The 19,477-nt window shown below is 42.0% G+C and overlaps 1 protein-coding gene across 2 annotated transcripts in view; it reads right to left on the bottom strand.

Annotated features, from left to right (window-relative positions):
* Nucleotides 1-14,578, bottom strand: part of DNA2 (DNA replication helicase/nuclease 2) — a 49,577-nt gene extending 34,999 nt beyond the window's left edge. For both annotated transcript variants that reach the window (XM_067552634.1, XM_067552633.1), the window contains exons 1-4: nucleotides 14,417-14,578; nucleotides 13,100-13,279; nucleotides 10,721-10,904; nucleotides 9,383-9,528 (exon numbers count right to left, since the gene is read on the bottom strand). In XM_067552634.1, coding sequence (XP_067408735.1) covers nucleotides 9,383-9,528; nucleotides 10,721-10,904; nucleotides 13,100-13,279; nucleotides 14,417-14,499 — 593 coding nt within the window. In that variant the 5' untranslated portion in view covers nucleotides 14,500-14,578. The remainder of the gene's footprint in view (nucleotides 1-9,382; nucleotides 9,529-10,720; nucleotides 10,905-13,099; nucleotides 13,280-14,416) is intronic.
* Nucleotides 14,579-19,477: the final 4,899 nt, after the last annotated feature.

Consider the following 19,477-nt stretch of genomic DNA (forward strand, 5'->3'; position numbering starts at 1 on the left):
AGTTCAAAACAATCCCCTGTTGAGGGGTCCAATTTATTGAATCCTCTGACACACTGACCCTCTAAACCCCAACCCTATTTCAGTCTCTTTCTACTTGGTGTCCATAATAATCATAACATCTTTCAAATAGAACACCAACTCAGTCTTTATCCAAGTTTCAGCAAGGCACAGCTCCTCCTCCCTAACCGACGGTCTTTCTGCTTCCCAGCATCTCCTGACTGGAGCTTGCCCTTCTCCTCAACCTATCTAAGCTGGTGCCTTCCCCTGCTGATTTAGGGCAATGCAGGAGTCTCCTTACTATTACCTACAGCATCTACAGACATAACTGCAGTTTCCTGGGATTCCCCCTCTCACTGCAACTTGCTGCTCCTTTTATATTGTAATCACCCGATTCCTCTCAAGTGGGGCTCATTCTGTAATCAGGACTGGTTTACCTGCAGGTTCTCCATCCCATGGGACAAACCACCGTTACACATACAGGGAACTACATTTATTACTGTTGTTGTTGATGAATCCACTATGGGTCTGTAGCTGAACAATAATCCGTGTGCATCAAAACGTATGCAGAACAGGAACACTGTACTCTACCTCCTAACATAGCAGATTTGGAATTCGGGACAGCTGATGGTGTATCACAATGAAGAAAGACAATTTTAGTAGTTACAGGCATCTAATCAGAAAAGCTGAAATAAAACTGGATGGCAAAATTACATGAAAATAAGATCTGTATGCTTGAACATACAGATAGCCATATTTTCCAGATTACAACAATCATCATTTGCCTAGTTTTCATGTTTTGATGGCATACAGTTGTTGGAGTTATTAACAACATAGGATACCACTACAACACCAACATAACCATAAATTCCTTTATTAAATCCAAAAGCCAAATGAGTAAGTATACAGTACCTCCTAGCATGCCAGAAATGCCTAAACAGTTATGACCCCAATACAGTAACAGTTATAAGCAATGATCACAGGAATAGGCCCAGGGTACTCAAACCCAGGTTGATTGTCTCCAAATAAATAGGCAGGCACCAGCAAGGAACCCTAGAGGAGTTCACACTTTTATACCTCATCTATCAGAACCAATGTGACTATAGTCACTGCCTCTTGAATTCCATCCTTCATAACTGGGACTTCTTCTTCAAAGATTTTTCTCCAATTTTATTAGTCACGCTCCAGGTCCAATATTCCCACCTAAGTCACATTCCAAGCCTACTATTTCCAATTAAGCATACCATCTTCCAAGGCCTTTACACAACTGATAAGCACCTGCACTTTACAGAAACTGCAAAGCATATCGTGACACAGAGCACATCGTGCCTCCTTGGCAAAGGGTCTCATATTCTTTGTAAACGGCTCTAACCTTACACCTGACAAACTCATTAAATCACACACATCTCTTCCCGGGTATTTATCCATAATGAATATCATGATGTGTCTACAGAAAACTTGTAACTTGTCAAGACTCAATCATTGCAGAATGTATGTATAGATAATATCTGAGGAACAATGTATTTCTATTAGAAGTATACTTTAAGGATTTGAAGTAGAAATTAATCACCAAGAGGTAATGGGCCTCGGGGATGGGCCAATCCAAGCAAGAGAAAGTTGTCACTCCTCTCTAATCAGCCAGCGAGATACTTCAAGGCTCAACTGACCAGCCTGACTTCCTCCCAAAATTACTAGTGGAAAACCATCAGATGCATCACCAAGCAATGGAAACCTCTTATAGCTGAAAGGAACATTACAACAGATTGAGCTTCGCCCTGACAGTGAGGAGAAACAAAATACTATTTTCAGTATAATAGAATGTAGGAAACCCCTTGAAGAGTGGTGGAGCTTTCATGAACACTTGGATCCTGGTTTGTCTGAAACCCACCAGGCTCTGCAAAAAACTGACTTTTGGTGGAAAATCTAAATTTATTCTATAGGAAAGGTAACTGTTGACTAGTGTATACACACATTCAAGTTTTATGGTTTTGTTTTGTGTTATAACGTCACTGCATCTGTTCCAGTCTGAATTCATCTTTCTTAAACATGGGGTACCAGAACTGCACACAGTATTCCAGATGAAGTCTCACCAGCACCTTGTATAACAGTACTAACACCTCCCTATTGCTACTGGAAATACCTCGTCTGATGCATCCAAGGACCACATTAGCTTTTTTCACGGTCACATCGCATTGGTGGCTCATAGCCATCCTCTGATCAACCAATACACCTAGGTCCTTCTCCTCCTCCGTCACTTCCAACTGATGTGTCCCTAGCTTATCGAATGGACCACACAGATATCATTCAGATAAACCAAACTCATCCATTTCATCCTCACCCAGAGCAATTTGAAGTACTACGATGGCTCCCCAATATGCCAAACTCTTTGTAGGGTCCCAGTGGGTCCTCCAGCACACAGAGCTCAGGCAGCTCCAGCGGGTCCCAGGCGACAAGCAGCTCTTCTAGGTCATGGCTAGCCTCAGGGTTTCCCTCCCAGTCAGCGATCTCCGGTAACTCTTCCCAGTCGCCAGGGCCCTATAGCCCTTCCTAGTCACTAGGGCCCGGTAGCATCAGCAGGCCCTTGAGGCTTTTGGTCAGTGGAGGGCTTCCGCTGCACAGATGCGGGGTCAGGGTTGGGCTCAGATCACAGCCTCGGAGAAGGCGCATCCTTCTCTGGCAGCAGCTTCCGTCTCACTGAGCTGCTAGACCGACCTTTTCTACTTCCCCTTCCTGTCTTGGCCCCACCCCTCTGTTCCCAGGGTCTGGGGCCTGCAGTGTCCTGATCTATCCACCAGGGGCGTCGTGGCCCTTCCTCAGGAGGAAGGCCACAGCGCCTTACTACACTTATCTACAGCCAGACACTCAGATACCTCAGAATATGCTTCAAGAGAAAGTCTGGGATACAAACCTTAAACACACACACTCCACTAGAGAAGTAGATCACATCATGGAATGGACCACCCAAATACCTTGAAAGAATCTGCTGCAATACAGAAAAGAAAACCCTCTGACCACACACCTCTACCTGTCACCTTCCATCACACACTGGAACCCATATGGGGTATAATTAAACAATTACAACCCAATGGGACCACTTCCTAAAAGAAATCTTTCTGAACCCCCTCTTCTGGCCTTTAACAATCCACCAAACTCACCAAGCTCTTTATCAGAAACAAGCTCCCCTCAGACCAGGACACACCCACTAAAAGCAGCACCACACTCTGCCAGGACACGAGATACAAAAACTGTAGACATATCTCCACTGCTACAATGATCAATACCCCTCACAACACACCTTTTAAAATCCATGGCACCTACACATACCTATCATAAGTGGCATACCTCATCCGGTAAACCAAATACCCCAACAATAATGTGGGTGAAATCAGACAATCAATATGCTCTCAAATGAACTCAAACAGGAAAATGATAAAAAAGACAAAAACACCGTATCACCTCTGGGTGACCACTTTTCACAAAGAGCTCACTTCACATCTGACCTCTCAGTTCTCATCTTCAAAGGAAAACTGCACAACACCTTCAAACGACAAGCCCAGGAGATTAAATTCATAACTTTGCTAGACACTAAAAATCATGGACTGAATAGACACTGGATATACAGCTTATTACAACAATCTGTAACCCACTAACCCCCCATTTTTTGTCCTATTACTGCAGAGGTGTTAACTAGCCACTTGACCTTTGATGCTCTCTGTATGCTAAGTACTTATGCTAAACAATCTGTTCCACATTGAATTTAGCTATGACATTATGAGTACATTTCCCAGATCTGAAGAGGAGCTCTGTATATGCTTCAAAGCATGTCTCTTTCCCCAACAGAAGTTGGTCCAATAAAAGATATTACCTCATCCACCTGGTCTTCCAAACTAAGATGGCAATAGAGGAGATTTTGAAACAAATTGATAAATTAAACAGTAATAAGTCACTAGCACCAGATGGTATTCATCCAAATGTTCTGAAGGAACTCAGATATGAAACTGCAGAACCACTAACTGTGGTATGTAACCTATCATTTAAATCAAGCTTTGTACCAGATGACTAGGGGTAGTTAATATAATGCCAATTTTTTAAAAAGGCTCCAGAGATGATCCTGGCTATTACAGGCCTGTAAGCCTAACTTCAGTATTACGCAAATTGGTCGAAACTATAATAAACAGAATTATCAGACACACAGATGAACATGATATGTTGAGGAAGAATCAACGTGGATTTTGTAAAAAGATATCATGCCTCTTCAATTCATTAGAATTCTCTGACGGTATCAACAAACACATGGACAAGGGTGATCCAGTGGCTATAGCGTACTTAAACTTTAAGACAGCCTTTGACAAAGTCCCTCACCAAAGGCTCTGACTAAAGTAAAGAGTCATAGGAGAAGAGTGAAGGTCCTCTCATGGATCAGTAACTCATTAAAAGATAAGAAACAAAACGGTAGGAATAATGGTCAGTTTTCAGAATGGCGAGAGGTGAATGAGTGAGTTCCTCAAGGATCTGTACTGAACTAGTGCTGGAAAAAGGGAAAAACAGAGAGATGGCAAAGTTTGCAGATCATACTATAGTAGAACCTCAAGAGTTATGAGCACGAGAGTTATGAAATGACAGGTCAACCACACACCTCATTTGGAAATGAAAGTACGCGATCAGGCAACAGCAAAGACAATAACCAAAAAAAGCAAATACCGTACAGCACTACGTTAAATGTAAACTACTAAAAAACAAACGAAAAGTTTTTAAAAGATTTGACAATGTAAAGAAACTGTTTCTGTGCTTGTTTCATTTCAATTAAGATGATAAAAGCAGCATTTTTCTTCTGCATTGTAAAGTTTCAAAGCTGTATTAAGTCAATGTTCTGTTGTAAACTTTTTAAAGAACAACTCAGATGTGGAGTTATGAACATTTCAGAGTTACGACCAACTTCCATTCCTGAGGTGTTTGTAACTCTGAGGTACTGCTGTAAATTACACAAGATAGTTAAATCCAAAGCAGACTGCAAAGAGTTACAAAGAGATCTCAAAAAACTGGGTAACTAAGCAACAAAACCACACGTGAAATTCAGTGTTCATAAACACAAAGTAATATGGAGTGGAAACACATAATCCCAACTACACATACAGAATGTTGGGTTCTTAATTAGCTGTTTCTACTCAAGAAAAATCTTGAAGTCTTATGGATAGTTCTCTGAAAACATCTGCTCAATATACAGCAGCAGTCAGAAAAGCTAACAAAGTTAGGAACATTAGGAAAGGGACAGATAACAAAAAAAAGACAGAAAATATAATGCCACTATATAAATCAGTTTTACGCTCACTCCTCGAATACAATGTGCAGTTCTGGTCACCCCATTCAATACAAGATATTAGAACTGAAAAATTCCAGAGGGGTAGCCATGTTAATCTGTATACAGCAAAAACAACGAGAGTCCTGTAGCACTTTTAAAGACTTACAAATTTAATTTCTGCAGGCATAAGCTTTCGTGGGCTGCAGCCCACTTTGTCAGATGCAAGAAATAGAAATTAGATAGGGGGTATATATATACACCTAGCCTAGACCTAGAACACTGCTTCCTCAAAACCTGTCCCCAAGCACTTCTCCTTTACCTACGCTACATTGATGACATTTTCATCATCTGGACCCACGGGAAAGAGTCCCTCAAAGAATTCCATAGGGATTTCAATAATTTCCACCCCACTATCAACCTCAGCCTGGACCAGTCCACACAAGAAATCCACTTCCTGGACACTACAATACAAATAAAGGATGGTCACATTAATACCACCCTATACCAAAAACCAACTGACCGCAATACATATCTTCATGCCTCCAGCTTCCACCGTGGACACATTACACAATCCATTGTCTACAGCCAAGCCCTAAGATACAACCGGATTTGCTCCGATCCCTCAGACAGAGACAAACACCTACAGGATCTCCATAAAACATTCTTAAAACTACAATACCCACCTGGAGAGGTGAAGAAAAATTGACAGAGCCAGACGGGTACCCAGAAGTCACCTATTACAGGACAGACCCAACAAAGAAAACAGAATACCACTGGCCATCACCTACAGCCCCCAGCTAAAATCTCTCCAACACATCATTAAGGATCTACAACCTACCCTAGCAGAGGATCCCTCACTCACTCAAGCCATGGGAGGCAGACCTATCCTAGATTACAGACAGCCCCCCAACCTGAAGCAAATACTCACTAGCAACCGTACACCATACAACAAGAACACTAATCCAGGAACCTATCCCTGCAACAAATCCCGTTGCCAGCTCTGCCTGCACATCGACTCTAGCGACACCATCATATGTCCTAACCACATCAGCCACACCATAAGGAGCTCATTCACTTGCACATCTACTAATGTAAAATATGCCATCATGTGCCAGCAATGCCCCTCTGCCATGTACATTGGCCAAACCGGACTGTCACTATACAAAAGAATAAATAGACACAAATCAGAGATAAAAAATGGTAACATCCATAAACCAGTCGGAGAGCACTTCAATCTCTCAGGACACTCTGTAGCTGACTTGAAAGTTGTCATACTTCTACAAAAAAACTTCAAAAACAAACTTCAGCGAGAAACTGCAGAGCTGGAACTCATATGCAAACTTGACACAATCAAACTGGGTCTAAATAGGGACTTGGAATGGTTCTCTCATTACAAGAAGTAATTGTCACTGTTCACACATTCTCACCTCCTAGTCAATGGTTGTGAATAGGCCTCAACTACTCTAATTGAATGGACTATGCTAACACCTACCCTCCCCATTGTTGTTCCTTATCCTTGGATGTATATATATACCCCCTATCTGATTTCTATTTCTTGCATCTGATGAAGTGGATTGCAGCCCATGAAAGCTTATGCCTGCAGAAATTAAATTTGTTAGTCTTTAAAGTGCTACAGGACTCTTGTTAGAATTGAAAAAGGTGCAGAGAAGGGCAACAAAAATGGCTAGAAACATGGAACAGCTTTCATACGAGAAGAGATTAAAAAGACTGGGATTGTTCCGCCTAGAAAAAAAGACGACTAAGAAGGGATATGATAGAGAGCTATAAAATTATTAGTGATATGGAGAAAGTGAATAAGGAAGTGTTATTTACCCCTTCAGAGAACACAAATGCCAGAGGTGACCCAATGAAATAACAGGCAGCGGGTTTAAAACAATTTAAAGAAGTACTTCTTCACACAATGCATAGTCAACCTATGGAACTTGTTGCTGGGGGATGTTGTGAAGAACAAAAGTATAACTGGGTTAAAAAAAGAATTAGTTAAGTTTGTGGAGAATAGTTTCAGCAATGGTTATTAGACAAGATGGTCAGGGATGCAACCATGCTCTGAAATTCCCTAAACCTCTGACTGCCAGAAGCTTAGAGAGCAGATGACTCAAAATTGCCCTGTTCTGTTCATTTCCTCTTAAGCCATGGTCAGAGACAGGACACTGAGCTAGATGGACCAGTGGTCTGACTCAGTATGGCCATTCTTATGATCTATATTGCAACAGTGATGATAGTGGGTTTTACAATTAGATTATAAGTCTATGCATATATGAAGCAAAGCTGGCTTCTGTATGTCAACATGCTTTTCAGTCTTATCAGGCTATTCTCTAAAGCAGGGATGGCCAACCAGTGAGAGACAAAGAGCCGCAGTTACCTTGCCCTCAGGCAGCACGTCAATTTCACTCCCCTCTTCTCTCTGCCCTCCACTGACCTGTCAATTTGGGGGCGGGGGCCGCGGGCAGCTCGTCAATTTCACTCGCGTTCTTCTCCCCAGCGCTGCATTTGTCTGAGCAAAACGCCGCATGTGGCTCCCAAGCCCCGGGTTGGCCACCCCTGCTCTAAAGAGTTCAAAGGGGACTTGGAAAATTTATGTGGACACAGGCACAGGGTACTCCACTGCAGTATCAAGCAGCACCAGCTCAGAACTAGATTAGAGGTATTCTATTTGATCAGGTCTACATTTCAAACCTGACAGCCATTATCCATAAATTTATTTATGCATTAAAATTACTTAAATTGAATGACACGTTCTCAGTTTTAATTCGAGCTCAGAGTGATGACAGGAGCGCATTTTAGTTGTGCCTGCACAGACTCTTCTCCCCACAGACCGATAAGATACACCACCTCCTGTGTACTCCAAGCTGGATCACGTTTGCAGTGGTGTCACCATGGTCAGCTGGGCTGACAAGTTCTCCATGCTGATCACAAAGGAAATGGGCATTCAAAATTTCCTGGAGCTTTAAACAGGGGAGGGGCTGTTTCCTGCATACTGACTGCTGTGCAGCAGAGTTGAGGACGATCTCCAAAGCAGTCACAGTGGAGCATTGTGGGACATCTGGAAACCAATTGTCGACTTACACAATGCTGTGTCCACACTGCCTCTCTGTTGACCCATCAACATCGATTTAAGTACTACCATTCTCACGGAGGTGGAGTAATTAAGTCGACGTTACAGACGACTTAGGGACCTGGTAGTGTTGACACATGTATTATTAGGTCGACATAAAGTGGCTTCCGTCGATCTAAGTTTGTAGTGTAGACCAGGCCTGAGAATTGAGACAACTAGATTTCTTATCAATTCAGTACATTTGAACTTTGCTTGTCCATAGACAGCTAGACCACTGGAATTTTCCCCACAACCTGTGATTTACAAAGTACTTACTGCAGAACTTAAATTAACAATTGATTAACTTTGCTACATAGTCCATCAAAGTTTTGAGATTAGCACTATCACAAATCTCACCATCTTCAGATCAAAATATAAAGTCTAATCCTTTCACTTTGGCCACGAACACAAAACTGGAGTCTGGGAATCGAAGAGTCAGTTACAGAAATTTGTTAGTGTGTTTAGTTAGAATGTAAAACGAGTTGCATAAAATAATTAGATTAATAATGTAAAAAATGAGAGGCCTCACTGCTTTGTCAGTTGAGAATTTTCGAGGAATCACCACAATATTTTTTAAATTATATTTGTCACATTTAGCTCAGGTTCACAAAACTCATTAAAATCTAACAGCTGAGGCCAAAAAATTCCACTTGCCCACTTTGATAAAAAGAATATTTTTACTCACCCCTCCACTGGGTGGCTATGGTTTTTTAAGGCTTATTCAGTTGCTGAATTCAGCTTAAATAAAGTATTTTACTCTCTGATAAGAAAGTGTCTTTGAAAAAGGTATTCATGTTTTTATAAACACAAGATTATTTTGGTGGAATATTCTTCTATTAGTAAGCCTGCTTCTAAATATCCTGAATTTTTAAAGAGCCACTGCACCACAGACGACATTTAAACTGGAAGACAGAACTATAATAGTTTTCCATCCCTCAAATCTAGACATAGACATCTGTCACATCACTTACATTTCTTTTAGATACTTTGGTCCATGGACAGTTTTGAAGGCAAATTCTTGTAGTTTTTCTTGTGCAAAGTTATTTGTTACTCCTTTCTGGAAAGTTTCATGAAGAATTGTACCAATCAGCATCTGCCGAGAACTAGACTCACAACTCTACAAGGGGGGGGGCGGGGGGCGGGAGGAAAAGAGTCACACAAGCAATGCATTTTACTGTAATGTACATAAAACGGGGCATACGTCCTCATGAGTAAGCCCCTTTTTAGAAGACAACCATCACCAACATCCCTTCTAAACTTTATTTTTTTCTGAGTGGGCTACAGACTCCACCAAACACTACATTTTTGTCCAAGTGCAAGCTTGCACCTTTCCCCACCCCCCTCCCGGGGGTGGGGACGGGGGGCGCGGAGACTGGACACTTTCTTAACAATATATTGAATTCAAGAGTGTAAGGTGTTTTTAAATTGACATCAGGAATACACACACATATGGACGATACAGACATACATAGCAATAGTTTAAGTACCTATTAGCTTTCAAGAGTTTTAGTTAAAAACCATAGACTTGGAAAGCAGGAGCTCCTGCACCCACCCTCTCCCAGGAGCTTCAGCCTTGAGGGAGCCTCTGCCTCTCCCACCCCTCCTTACTCCTCCCTGCTGGCTCAATACTTTCTGTAGGTATGGTCTTCCCCACTCTGCCAATCAGCCAGTCCTGCTCCCCACCAGGGTCCCCAGGAGGCAGTTACCATTACAACCCAGAACGCATGGACCAGACACCCCCGACCAAGTTGCAGAACAGCACCGCACCCCAGCCCTTACAGGCTGCAGGGGGCTCATTTCAGCACCACCAATCCTTGAACGCTACTGCCAGCAGCAGGGACCAGCCTCTCCTCAGCCCACTGGGATGGGATCACGAACTTCTCCCACCTCTTTGCATTCAAATCAGGTTGCTTTCCTCACCCATGCTGCCTCGAGGCAGCAAGGAGAGCACAGGAAAGAGTCTCCCTGATTTCCGTTCCTGCACCTGGACCCCACCCTGGTTTGCAGCAGCCCAAAGACGCAATTACAGATGAAGTCCTGCTCAGCTCCATGCTCAATGCACAAAGAATTTTCCAGGGAACTTGGTGCAAAGCTCTAGAAAGTTTCTGATAATATGTAAACTATGATTTTTCAAAGGCTTATAACCTAGCCAGATTTCATCAGATTTCCACAGGGATGGCAAAAGGCACATACTGGAAAACTGGCAGGTAGTGGCATTTGTCATGTCCCTGCTCCAAAGCATGGACTTTTTTTTTTGTGATTTGTCACTAGTTTTAAGATATTTTATATTGCATAGTTTTGGCACTTACCCTGAACTTTTCACTCAGTACTGCTTTTCTCATACATCGAATACTATTTGATACTGTAGTGCCAGAAAGCAGCAAGTCTGGGTACAGAATTAGATATCCAGATTCTTTATTTATTATCCAGGTACCAGAATGACAATCTCCTTCTAAATGAATGATATCTCCTGGAACTACTGGAACAGAATCCCTATAAAGTAATTACAAATTGCAATAACTGTTTGTAAGACATAAGGATATATTAGAAATTAAGTTCATATTCCAAAATCAGAGTAAATTAATAAAAATCATTTATAATAGCAAAAACAAGCACGAGTTACACTAAGTGTTACAGAAACAGTATCTTTTAATGTGTGAGAAAGCACGTTTCTGAAAAACTGAACAAATTTCCGTTCGACAGACAACACACAGATATCCAAATAATTCAAACTCCACCAACTAAGAACAGTTTCACACACTAATCCAGTATATTTTGCACTCAGATCTTGTGCACGATCATGGACTTTGTACAGAATTGCCTTTCCACTCATTTATAGTAAAGTCTAACAGAATCCTGCAAGATTTTTTATCAGTTCTATATAGGCTCATTTGAAAGTAGAATCTAAAATAAGATTAAGATGAATTGCAGTAGTGACATCAGATAGGACAGAATCAGGAAGACATATTCTACCAGATTATCCAATTTAGCACATTTGAGAACAAGTACTTGCCAGTGCCCCTTATAAAAGCAGTCAAACTCTCATCTCTCTCAGTCTGAAAATGTGTGATCCCTACCAAGATTTAACTCTCTACCATACGCTTTCCTCTCCTTGAAAGCCAGTCTTTAACTTATTTAAAGTGATTGCTTTTTGACACTGCCCTATCTTCATATAGCTGAAGTTTGCCAACTTCTTTAGCATCTGTAGTATAGCTCCCTGCAAGGAAAGCCCATGAAATCCAGAGAACAGGAATTCTGCATTTAACTAGTTCTGTTGTATTTCCCCTAAACAGCTGCCTCAAATTTAGCAATCTGAAATGAAACTCAGATTATGCCATTCTTATTGAGCCTGTATATCTTGAGAAAAGTATAACCTACATACATTCCAGAATCAGTGTTCCTGGAAGCCACGCCACCTCAGGAAGCAAGAGATTCTTGCATTCAAGCAACATCACTTCCTCTGCCTAATTATTATCCTCTATAATTTGTCATAAGCTATTTTTCTGTTCAGTGGAGCTAAAGCTAACATAGGTGTTTTCACCAGCTTGTGTAATATCCAATTCCGCAAGAACATCTCTGTATATTTGCATCAGTTTCACTAGTGCTGTTCCCAGGGTATTGCTAACTGATGCAGGTAGCAGATCAAACATAAAACAGCATGATTACAGTTTCATTCTGCATGTTTCTTAGAGTATTATTAAGCCATGAAAAAATGACGTGAAAAATATAAGATAACAATAAAATTGACATTCGATACCAGCTTAGCTAGTTTAGCCTAACCAAAGAAGGTTATGGGGAGATATGATTGCTCTCTATAAATACATCAGAGGGATAAATACCAGGGAGAGGAATTATTTAAGTTGAGCAGCAATGTGGACACACGCCAATGTGGACACAAGAATTAATGGACATAAACTGGCCATCAGGAAGTTTAGACTTGAAATTAGATGCAGGTTTCTAACCATCAGAGGAGTGAAGTTCTGGAATAACCTTCCAAGGGGAGCAGTGGGGGCAAAAAAACCTAGGGCTTCAAAACTGAGCTTGATAAATTTATGGAGGGGATAGTATGATGGGACAGCCTACTTTGGCAATTGACTGATCTTTGACAACTGGTGGTAGATATACGAATGGTCTGTCATGGGATGTTTGATGGAGTGGGTTCTGAGTTATTACAGAGAATTCTTTCTTGGGTGTCTTGCCCACATGCTCAGGGTTTAACTGATATTTGGGGTTGGGAAGGAATTTTTCCTCAGGGCAGTTTGGCAAAGGCTCTGGGGGTTTATGCCTTCCTCTGTAGCACAGGGCACAGTTCACTTGCTGGTGGATTCTCTGTACCTTAAAGCCTTTAAACCATGATTGAAGGACTTTAATAACTCAGTCATAAGTTAGAGGTTTATTACAGGAGTGGGTGGGTGAGGTTCTGTGGCCTGTGGTATGCAGGAGGTCAGACTAGATGACCATATCAGTCCTTTCTGACCTTAGAGTCTATGAGCTGCTCTCAAGACTAATAAAACAAGGCACTAACACGTTGATATTATATTAAGTCAATTGTATTAGGAAAATATATTCTCAAATTTGTTTTAACCTTTAAGACTGTAAAAAACCCAGGAGAGCATGCAGAGAACTTAGTTCATAAGCCAACGTGATAATCCCTTCATTGATAATGTTTATATTTAAATATCAGTTACCAGTCATTTCTTAGAATACATAGTTCTGTGTCTTCAAGTGACTGAGAAGCTGTAATTGTCAGGTGTTTCTCAGGACCATCTTCATTTTTCTGTACTATGTTGACTCTTAACACACGATATCTGTTGTTCAAACCTTTGCTGAGTGTTGTGTCACAGAAATCAACTGCTCTCTTCTGAAAACTTAAGTAACAGTTATATTAATACAACCAGATACATGATGGGGTTCGGAGTGGCCATAGCCACTCCATATTTAAGTCTGAAGCAAGCTTTGTAATGTAAATCAAGGTTTTAATCCCCTGCCACATCTCATTCCAAGGTAGAATTTTTCTGGGAAATGTGGTTGAAAATAGTCAATAAAGGAAATCTGGATCGCATGTCAACAATACATAGGTCTAGAAACTCCAAATTCATTTTTTCCAACGGTGGCTTTTGTTTTGTTTGAGAAAGTCACCTTCCCTCCCACCCCCAAAGGCAGATTGCAGAGCACTACAATGTGGCTCACATCCACCCTTATTTTTAATACAGAGATGCAGCCTGTAAATTGGTTCCAGCACACATTATTCCTTACTAATCAGAAACCAAACATTGGGACCCAGGATCTCACATACCAGCTACGGTGCTAAAGCTTAGGCTGCAACTGCAGCTTCTTTCTGATCCATTTCCCAGCTCCCAATGACAGCACCTGGGGACTCCCAAAACAAACTGAACCACTCCTGGCTTAGCCAATCACAGTAAATCATATATTAATATATTACACTCTTACAAAGTTTGGCCAACTTATATTTGTGACCAAATGGTTAATACAGTGAATCACCTTGACTATATCAGCAGTAGCATACAGCGCACAGGACAGGACCCCTGTGAAATGGTCACCGACCGCAGGGAGCACATCCCTTTCCAAAAAACTGGATGGGGGTCCTCAGAGAGAGAAGTGATCAGCAGGCCAGCGGGACATGGGTGATCCCCAGTGCGAGGGGCCAGCAGGGTTCAGCGCAGCCCCAGCCAAGGGGCCCGGGAGCCATCGGGGTTAGGATGACTAGATAACAAGTGTGAAAAACCGGGACAGGAGAGGTGGGGGGTAATAGGCGCCTATATAACACAAAGCCCCGAATATGGGACTGCCCCTAGAAAATCGGGCCACCTGGGCACGCTAATCAGAGCACAGCGCAGCTGACACCCCGAGCGAGGGGGGCTCGGCGCAAGGGGACGGAGAGAGCCGGGCCCCCGCCCGAGGCTGAGAAGGCGGCGAGCCGCGAGCCCCGCTCGGTCCCATTTCAAACGCCGCGCGCTATGGCGGATCCCTCCCCCGGGCCGTACCTCTCCGCCGGGGCCAGCGCCTCACAGAAGCTTCTTTCCAGCAGCTCCTCCAGCGGTGACTGCTCTTCCCGCCCCAGCGCCATGGCGACGGCAGACGGAATCCGCGAGACCCGATCCCGCGCAGACAGAGGCACTCAAGGCTGGACCAAAACGAGGGTGGCGGCTCTTCTGTCACCGCATCTCCTCCCCCATGCTGTGAAGCTCCGCTTTGGAGGCGGGAAGGAACTTTGGAAGAGTCGCGCAGGCGCAGTAAGTAACGCCGCGCTCTGGAAGCGGGACAAAGCTACCTGTCGACAGAGGGCAGCGCTCGGCTCTGGCTGTCCGTGAGCGCTGCCTGCAGGCTTGTGGCGGTAGTGTGGGGGAGCGGGAGACAAAGTGGGCGCGGCGCGAGCGGCTCTCAACCTATGAAAGACCGGCGCAGGCAGCGAGGCGCGCGCAGAGGCGAGCGAGCAGGACGTGACTGTGATCCGTTCCAGAGCCTTCAATTCGTCCCCGCCCTGCCTGAATGCGTCTGATGAGCACGGAGAGTAGCCTCGGGCCTGCCTCCGGGACTCAGTAGTAGGCGTAGCCCTCGCAGCTCGAGGGCCCCAGTTAGATTACTGCGCCTTCCGGTTCGCGCTGGGGACGTCCAGACACCTGTCTGCTCTGTCCGCCCCAGCTCTGGCTGGCTTGGCCGCTGCCAGCTCGTCCATAGTGCAGCTGGGGCTTGTGGCCCTGTCACTGACTCCGAGCTGGGGTTATGGAGGAGAGAGAGCGCACTTTGAGCGGAGTTGATTGCAGGGCTGGGGAGTGGGTCAGTTTTCTATGTTTTCTGTGCATGTCCCGTCCACCACAGCAAAAGAGAAATGCGTGTGAAAAGCACGGGGCGGTGTGAAGCCCAAAAATGCATTGGACTTGGTGTAGTATCCCAAACGACATTCAAATACTCTTACTAGATTTCATGTTGTTTAGGGAAGCTCCGGAAAAAACTGCCTCAGAAACAAAAGCATGTCTGACCAGTAACAAACTTCCCAGCATAAGTAGTTAAGAAAAGTTCCCTTCTAAACTAAATCTCTCTCTAGCTTTTTGTTTCAACTCCCAATCAATCTTGTGTGTTGATTTCAGGGAAACAGTCTCAAACATTTTACACTGCATGGTAATAGAAAGTGTCCCCTTGCTATGCAAATGCGGAAGTTACTGAGGGAGAATAAAAGGAAAATAAGTATTTTTTTTAATTAATGTGCAGCTCAGTTCATATGCTTCATATACTGCCTGGTTGCAAAGAATCAAATCAATGGAGACTATAAGCAGGGGAAATAGCAAAGCTAAGGTATCCTTAGAGAAAGTATGAAGGGTACTTCAAGAAACTATTGGAGAATACTCACCTGCATAGCTCCAGCTGGGCTAGCCAGCATTATTTTTACGAGGCCCAAATCTGGAATCCAAGGAACTAAGTCCCAAGCCAAGGGAGGAAGGGGACCTTGAGCAGACAGCAGCAGATGGAGACCGTCAATCAGTGAGGAAAAGACAACATGCTGTAGGCACTGTCCATCACTGCCAGTCCAGGACAAGGGATGTCTGAGCAGAGTGCAACTTCCCCACCACTTCCCAGGGAAAAATAGTGTAGGTAAGAACCAGCCTTTTGTTGTTTTATCCCTTTTCTTTGTTTGCAATGTACACCTCTGGGTGAATAAACTATACATTAGTTCTGATAAAAGTGTGCTGTATCACTTTAATCAGTCACTGGTCACAGACTCCTAGAAAGAAATGTTCTTGTCATTGGTAAGTATAGTTGGGCCTGTCATGGTTACACATTTGGGAAACGGGGGCTGCAACCCAGAGATCAGTCCAAAAGTGACTGGATTCCAGGATTCCTGCAACAATGACCATTTCCATCTGGTAGAACCTAAGCAGTGAGCTAACAATCCATGTCTCATTATCCCCCTGCCCTTGTCTCTCCCTTTTACTCTTTCTAGTGTGATATATGGCAGATGGTTGGAAATATAACATTGGCCTTATTTTCAAAACAAATTGAAAAAAGTTAAAGCTGTGTGGACTCCTTTAACTTACACACCAGCACTTCCTCAAGCTCTACAGAAGAAAGAGATGGACAAATATAACTGCTATTGGACTAATTTTAATTCAATCTTCTGGAAAGAGTGAAGAACTTAAGTATCAAATATAAATAGAAAATTCTTCCATTGTACATTTCTTATTGTACAATAACAGAACTAGTTATTATGGCATGGAATAGGATATACTTTACATATTTTAGTGTGTTTATACTTCACTTGCTATTTTGATTTAAGCTCCGTTTGACAAACAGAGTAGGGATACTCTGGCCAAAAAAAAAAAAAAAAAAAATCAAAGATGTGCAAGGTGAATGCATAGTGGAAATGTGAATTAGTATATATAATATATGGCTCTGACTTTGCTAAAAAGCTACACGAAAATACTAAACCTAGGGCACGCCAGTACAGCTATATTTTCACCATCATAAATGAAATGGAAAGTATGAAATGGAGTTTGCTGTTTAAAAAAAAAGCCTACAAAAATCAAACTTTCCACCACATTTTCATTTACTGAGCATGTACACAGAAAAATCTGAGGAACATGGAAGCAAGTGGCCCATTTGACTGAGGTAGGAATGGGATCTCAGCAGGAGCCAGCTGACTTACTCTTGGACTCTTTGGCTGAGCCTAAAGCTGAGACCACAGGGTGATAAGAGGGATTGGGGAGAGGAAGGAAAACAAAGACACAAGCTTTTAGGGGAAAGTAAAACTATCTTTTCAGGGCAGGGGATAGACTGAATTCTCTTTCACATATAAATTGTGTAATTTAATTTTCCTCCTCCTGCTCTCACTAGTTGAGTGTTCATGACTGACTCCTTGTTTTAGCTGCATAAGGATGACTAACCTATACAGAAATAGAGGAAAGAAAGTTGAAAAAGATAAACCCAGGAATGTAGAAAAGAAATTCAAATCTTCCCCCATAAAAGTGAACTTTTATTCTGAAAAGGGACACAGCAGAAATGGCCCTAAGTAAATCTGCTCTTTATATTAATTGAGTCATAGCTGCTTGCTTTAGTGACAGGTTTTTACTGCTTTTCATACCTGTTAACCCTGCATAGCCAAGACAGCTAAGTTAGATGCAAAAAAGCAGTAGCAAGACAAGAGATGGGCAGCAAGACACAGAAGTTAGGCAGCACTCCTCCCTCCCTCCAACGCCCCTGCCCCCCCTATGCTACCCCAAGAAGGGGCTGGAAGTGATCCTATCTGAATGCACTTGCTAACCTTTGACAACAAATGGTAAGTGTGGTGCAGTGGAGGGAAGGTGGAAGTGGTGTGTTTAAATCCAGTGAAGTTTCACACTAGAAGATGAGAAAACTGAGGCAGAGAACTACTGCCCAAGATACTGTGGGATGGGTGTTTTAATTATTTGCATACTTTTGAGTCAGTATTGCTGTGCTATGTTCCCTCTCCTCTCCCCTTATTAAAATTTTTTTTTGTGTTATGCACAGACTTAGCACTTGTGAGTGGGAGAGTATTGCCTATGAAGGATGCCAAGAGGCAATATTTAGTTTTCCTAGATTTCTGGTTGGGGCCTCAGGTCAGTTTTGTTTTGTAATTTTCAAAGGAAGCCCAAGACACTGAACCTGGCCCTTGCTGCTGCCAACATCATCTGGCAGCAAGGTTATATTTTAGTGCTGATTCTATTCCATCTTGTGCAGCAACAGGATCGTTTACATTCAGTTATACCTGTGCAAACCCATAGAAGACAACGGGGCTTCACAAGTGTAATTAAAGACAGAATTTAACATGCAAAACCTTTATTACTGCAATAATACTAAAATGGAAGAGAACTGAAGCCTGAATCCTAGAGTTCAGTGACAGCTTACAAAACTGCGAGTTAATTTTACTTGTACAGCAATTGATAGAAGAAATCATTGAAAGAAATACACAATCTCACAATGCTGTTTTTAGAGTTGTTCTTCAGACTACAATTGCAATTTAACATCTATACATATACTTACTGACTTGTGATCTTTAAAAGTTCCTTCAAACATCACAATTAATTCTCCTTTAAATAAAACAAAGTCAGACCCAAATTTTATTTGTAGTCACTTTTAATCAAGCATGACAATTTTATATGTTTATTCTACATGGGGAAATATAGTATAATTCCAAAAACATGCATTTTATTGTCTGCAATATTTAAAAATCATATAAAGATTTCATTGCTATTCAATATTTTTAATAAAATAAATTCAAATATCTCATTCTCTGCCAATAACAAAACTGTTAAATATCAAAGAAATATATACTTCAATCAAATGAAAAAAAAAATCCAACCACAAAAGTTGTTCTTGGTATATAAATTAAAATTCTACATTGTGTCCTAGGTGTCAAAAATAAGTGATATTGATCATGAAACAATTAGTTTAGTTAACATATCCATTACCAGGACATCACTCAAATTATTTACAATCAATAAATAACCTTACATTACTTAAAGTAAATGACTGAAAGAATAATTATCCTAGTTTTACAGTTTTTTCAGTTAAGGTGTTCTTTAAATTGAAATTGTACCAGTGTAGATCATGTATGAGCAGACCTGTTAAGTCATTTCCTACCACAAAAGGAGCTGCAACTGTAGCAGAAAAGCCCCCACAGTATAATAGTATACTGCACACTATACTGCAAAGACAGCATAGTACACACCCATTGTATATATTCATACTATAACTGTCCACGTTTATAAACAGTCCAATACAGCCTTTTTTCCCCTTCCCCAAAAAGCATGCACGTGGTCCTGATAGGTAAATGCTACAGCATACACAGTCTCAGCCATATTTTCCCCTCCCTCATAACACAAACACATACATAATTAGGGGCTAATTTGACAAGGTGCAGAGTGCTCTCAACTTCCAGAAAAGTGATGGGGGCATTCAACATCTTACAAAATGGTACACAATATCTTGCAGGACTGGGCCCAGAGATCTTTGTCTAACATTTGTTATTGTAATGTAATGTACTGTAATGTCAGAATTGTCATTTATAAGATCCTATTTTAAGTTAATAG

This window comes from Emydura macquarii, unplaced genomic scaffold (assembly GCF_026122565.2).
Source record: "Emydura macquarii macquarii isolate MOO-44397 ecotype Brisbane River unplaced genomic scaffold, CSIRO-AGI_Emac_v2 contig_1390, whole genome shotgun sequence".
NCBI lineage: Eukaryota > Metazoa > Chordata > Testudines > Chelidae > Emydura > Emydura macquarii.